At 43.3% G+C, this 5,430-nt stretch overlaps 1 protein-coding gene across 1 annotated transcript; it reads left to right on the top strand.

Annotated features, from left to right (window-relative positions):
- The first annotated feature begins 3,218 nt into the window (after positions 1–3,218).
- Positions 3,219–5,187, top strand: POMC (proopiomelanocortin). The gene is made up of 2 exons (XM_044292435.1): positions 3,219–3,347; positions 4,534–5,187. Exons 1-2 carry the CDS (start codon positions 3,219–3,221, stop codon positions 5,185–5,187), a joined length of 783 nt encoding a protein of 260 aa, XP_044148370.1.
- Positions 5,188–5,430: the final 243 nt, after the last annotated feature.

The raw sequence follows: 5,430 nt of genomic DNA, 5'->3' as shown, positions 1-5,430 counted from the left end.
GGTGGAGGCATCGGAGCAGTGACTGACACAGGGTGGAGGCATCGGAGCAGTGACTGACACAGAGTGGAGGCATCGGAGCAGTGACTGGCACAGGGTGGAGGCATCGGAGTAGTGACTGGCACAGGGTGGAGGCATCGGAGTAGTGACTGACCCAGCAGTGACTGACACAGAGTGGAGGCATCGGAGTAGTGACTGGCACAGGGTGGAGGCATCGGAGTAGTGACTGGCACAGGGTGGAGGCATCAGAGTAGTGACTGACACAGAGTGGAGGCATCGGAGTAGTGACTGGCACAGGGTGGAGGCATCGGAGTAGTGACTGACACAGGGTGGAGGCATCGGAGCAGTGACTGACACAGAGTGGAGGCATCGGAGTAGTGACTGGCACAGGGTGGAGGCATCGGAGCAGTGACTGACACAGAGTGGAGGCATCAGACTAGAGACTGGCACAGGGTGGAGGCATCGGAGTAGTGACTGGCACAGGGTGGAGGCATTGGAGTAGCAGCTGGACAGATAGGTGAGCCTGGCCGCTGCGTTCAGGACAGATTGGAGAGGGAAGCACATCTAGGAAGGGGTTACAGTGATTAGTAGATTACATTCTCAATAATAATAATAATAATTACCATTTCATTATTAAAAAATCTGAATAATTTTCGCTTCTTGTCAGATGTTTCACATTTCTATCATTGTGAAGTGGCTGAGCTCCGACAATGAAATGTGTGGGAGAAGCTAACCACTAATGGTCCATTCCCTGTAAATTCAGCGCATTATCACACGACACGGCTATGTTCTTACATTAGTGATAAACCAGAGGTTGGAATGAATTGAAGGCATTAAATAAGATTATTGCCGAGTGATGTGAATACAAACGTCAGACCAGGTCCCTTCATAAAAGGCACTTACTACTCGGTGGTAACTACCTGGCAGTGTCATCTGGGTTGGGACAACATTTCATTGTCGGAGCTCTGCTGTACTTTTAATTGTGCGAGGACACAAAGGGTCTATGGTGCCGAATAAACCACGCACAGTAGGTTACAAAACAATTATAGTTCAAAGGAAATGAAACCATCCAGTAGGCTCGAATGCTGCTTCCTGTGTTCAGATCTGGTCCCTAATTTTTGGCCCCAGTTTTCCTTCCATTGTTGATTTTGATTGAATTATTCTATTTTAGATCAGTGGCATAAATAAAAGAGAACCAACCCTATAGTAAAACTACTTACGGTGGCCATACACATTAGATGAAAGTTGGCTGAACCTGATGGTAACGACCGGACCAGACGACTACCTAATGTGTATGGGGATCACCCAACTCAGAAGAAGGATCCAACATGTCTCATACTTTGTTCCCCTGGAGTTAAGCCAACACCTGAAGAGTCTGATAGTTTTTTTTTTCCATCTTGAGATATATATTGTGGATTTAGGAGGAACAGGTGTCGGCTGCATGACGTTTCACCCAACAGCTATCTACAGTGTATGGCCAACTTTATGGTGCAAGGGTTTAGCCATTGAGGACAGAGGATTCTGTTGTTCATTCCACCCTCCATACCCTATCCTTGACCCTTGGGCCAATTGTCAACCTCAATGCAGAGGAACTGAGTTGAGCCCCATCTCTCCAAGCGGGCCATAGCAGTAGATAGTGCTTGCTTGTATGTAAGACCTTGACCTCTAATCCTTTCCTTATAGTCCTCACGGTCTCATGATTTCAGTCTGTACACAAGTATATTGAATGTATGAGGATTAAGTCATATTATTATTCTCTACTGTGCCATCCTTGAAGTTTGCTATATTATCATTCACATTCTTTTATAATGATATTCTGAATGGAGATGTCAAGTTCTGTTCTAGTCCTGTGTTTGGCTAACCTTCCTTTTGCAATGATTATCACACAATTTTTTTAAGATGACCGTTACCTCCCAGTGGTTTCATATCCATAGAAGTTATCCTTAAAGGGGTTCTCCAATTTAGAAAACATATTTCAAATACCCTATTAGGAAATTCTGAGTTCCCTTTTGAAGAGCCTCATCTTTTAGTCAGAGTGAAGAGCGGCAGCAAAGAGCTTCTCTTACTTTGGAGGACCGTAGAATGCTTCACATAACCTGCGGAGGCACTGAAGGGAAATTGAACACTTGCCTGGTACCCTAACCAATGAGCGCTAGTATGAGACCCTGTAATGAGTTTATTTTAATTCATCAAACAAAAGAGATTGTCCAAAGTGGACGACCCTTTTTAAGAAGACTTCACTCGTGACTGAAGTCAATGTAGAAAGAAATTTGTAAGGCAATGTGAGTTATGATTGAACCTGTCCCCTCAAGAATTTCTGCATCATGGATATTTAGGATACTAGTCAATTTTCAATTATTGGTGCAATTCCCAAAGTTTCTTAGTGTGGAAACATACAATTCTGTTACTCAATGATGTCAAAATGTTGCAGCTTCACTTGAAGTCCTTCATATCAACACATCCTTCTTCTGATAGCCATATGTAGATCCCGATCTGACCTTTCTGATTTATGATGCCCTTCCCTTGCTTGCCCCAAACATCTACTGAGCATAGTGAAATAAACCTTTTGATATCAGTCAAGATATGTCCACCTTTTAGTTTCCTAGTGTCTCCTAGATCACGAGAGAGTTGCCCTTTCAATGTAAAGCCATGAACCTTATAAGGCAAGAATTATAGGCCACAAATGTGGTTCATAAGTGGAACTTGAGTTAAACTTAAGACCATTTTTCCTAAAATCTACTCAAACCCTAGATATGACTCTACATCCCTTCCAAACCATGGTCCTTCTCAAAATTAAACTCACTTCCAATGTTATGCATGAAAACTCATTAGCCACAAACCACATCCTGAATTTGCAATTTATAGCAAGACCTTGACCCTAAAAAAAAAACAATCCACCATGTTAGCTGAGCATTGAGAAGAAGTTTCCTCAGCCTAAGTATACTGATGCAACATCGTTTCACTGGTTGACCAGGTATGTACTTACATCATCGCCGTAGATGCTCCAATTCCCAATTAACTGAATAACCATAGGAGGATGCTATCAGAAGTCATGACCAGCTTTGTGCAAGAAAATATAAAGTTTTTGTCTTTCTTTATGCCCTGAGAGGTTTTATTGTTTGCTCCAAAACATTTCTTTACAGCAATTTCTAATTATGGAGATCACTGCAAAGTTCAATCATGTTTCTCATATTGTCTCTTTTCAGCCATCCTTCCTGAGAATGTTGCAGCCAGGGTGGAGATGTATCCTGACAATACTCGGGGCATTTATATTTCACGTCGGTGAGGTCAAAAGTCAGTGCTGGGAGAGCGGTAAATGTGCAGATCTGAGCAGCGAGGATGGGATACTGGTAAGAATCGTCTTTAGACCATGGTCATTGAAAGAGTCATTGAAAACCGGTGCCTCATATCCCATCATCTATAGTCCATCATGAACTAAATACCTCTGCAGAGCCATGTTAATCTACTGCCATAAATCCCATCATCTATAGTCCACCGTGACCTACATGCAACCCTACAGCCATTGTAATATGCCATATATCCCATCTACTGCCATATATATTTGAGAAATGCAGAGGCATAAAGTAAAGCCTACTTGTGTCTCCTCATGTGGTAGAAGGACATTTGGGCTCCATCAGGCACAATGGTCTAGGTGAGACTGCAACCTCTGCATCACCTATGTCTATGTGCAAAGGGGCGCCACCGCCCATTGCCCTCTATATCGCGTGCCAGGTTTAGTAGGAATGCCGAGTGGTGTGATGTGGCCTTAATGTCTCTTTATGTGTGTCACGGTGCTCCTACCTGGATACAGCTGGACCCCAGGCTTTAGCTCCGAAGCAATAAATAGGGGGAATAATTGAGGGATTTGAAAGAATAACTTTAGTACACACCCTGAGATGAAGTTCAAGGGCAGCTTTACTTGAATAAACGCTTCTTCAAACAGTTTTCAGGCTTTGTCTTGGTTCCAGCAGGCTTTAGCATGAACTGGCAGGAAAACTCAACTCTGCTTTATCTATTTCTCTCTGCTGTACTGACAGGCTAGCCTAATGACTTTGATTCCTTCTTTATGCTGCACTCCACTCTTTAGTCTGACTTAATTTCAGCCAAGGAATAGGTTAGTGTCCTGTCAGCTCCAACATGGAGTCTGAACCGGAATCCTCTAGAACTGCCCCAACTCCTTCTGGTACCAAGCAGGACTCGCCCACTTCTGCCCAAAAGGGGGGAGAATGGAATGGTAAGGATAGATCTGCCATATTTGCTGCCACCTGCTGGTAAACCAGGTAAATTATATTTATAACAGTTTACATAACAATATTATAGATGCACATTGTGGTGAACCTGGAACAGAATACATAGATGACATTGTGTTAGCCCAATAAAGACAGTAGCAGGGTGCAGGAGTGGTCTGGGGTGTTACATATGTCCCTGAAGAAATGCCTTGCTGACACAGTTTGAACCTTCATCTCAACTTTGCATCACACACATAGCTCCTGTAAATCTTACCATCACCATTGTAACAGTTCTTGTTTTCATCAGGAATGTATTAAAGCCTGCAAGATGGACCTGTCTGCAGAGTCACCAGTGTTTCCTGGGAATGGACACATGCAACCACTCTCTGAAAACATCAGGAAGTATGTCATGAGCCACTTCCGCTGGAATAAGTTTGGCCGAAGGAATAGCACCGGTAGCGATAGCAACAATGCAGGTTACAAACGGGAAGATATAGCCAACTACCCCATATTTAACCTGTTCCCCACTAATGACAACCAAAACACACAAGATGGCAACATGGAAGAAGAAGCTATGGACAGGCAAGACAATAAGAGGTCATATTCTATGGAACACTTCCGATGGGGTAAACCAGTCGGCAAAAAAAGGAGACCTATTAAGGTTTTCCCAAGCGATGCTGAGGAAGAGTCATCGGAGATCTACCCAACAGAGTACAGAAGAGAGTTGTCTGTAGAGTTTGACTACCCCGATACCAACTCCGAAGAAGACATGGACGACAGCATGTTGATGGAAAGCCCAAATAAAAAAGATCGAAAGTATAAAATGCATCATTTTCGATGGGAAGGTCCACCCAAAGACAAAAGATATGGAGGATTCATGACCCCTGAGCGCAGTCAGACTCCACTAATGACTCTTTTCAAAAATGCCATTATCAAAAATGCCCACAAGAAGGGTCAATAAGATGGTTCCATGCAAAATATCCTTCAGGTGAAGCCAGCATGTCTTTTCCAGGGTCCGATATCTACCCTATGATCAGCTACTATGAACCTACTCTATAGTGAGCCGCTTATCCTGCCCATTAATTTATGTTCTGTCAGATTTGGCTTTTGAATGTTCTGTACAAAGTTAGCAAAGTCCAAAAGGAAAGACCTGCAATGGCGTTGTACATAAGGAAAAGGTAGATGTTTCTATCGGTGACTCTCT

This window comes from Bufo gargarizans, chromosome 4 (genome assembly GCF_014858855.1).
Source record: "Bufo gargarizans isolate SCDJY-AF-19 chromosome 4, ASM1485885v1, whole genome shotgun sequence".
Lineage (NCBI taxonomy): Eukaryota > Metazoa > Chordata > Amphibia > Anura > Bufonidae > Bufo > Bufo gargarizans.
Note: the sequence above shows the minus strand (reverse complement) of the source record. Positions and strands in the feature narration are given on the sequence as shown.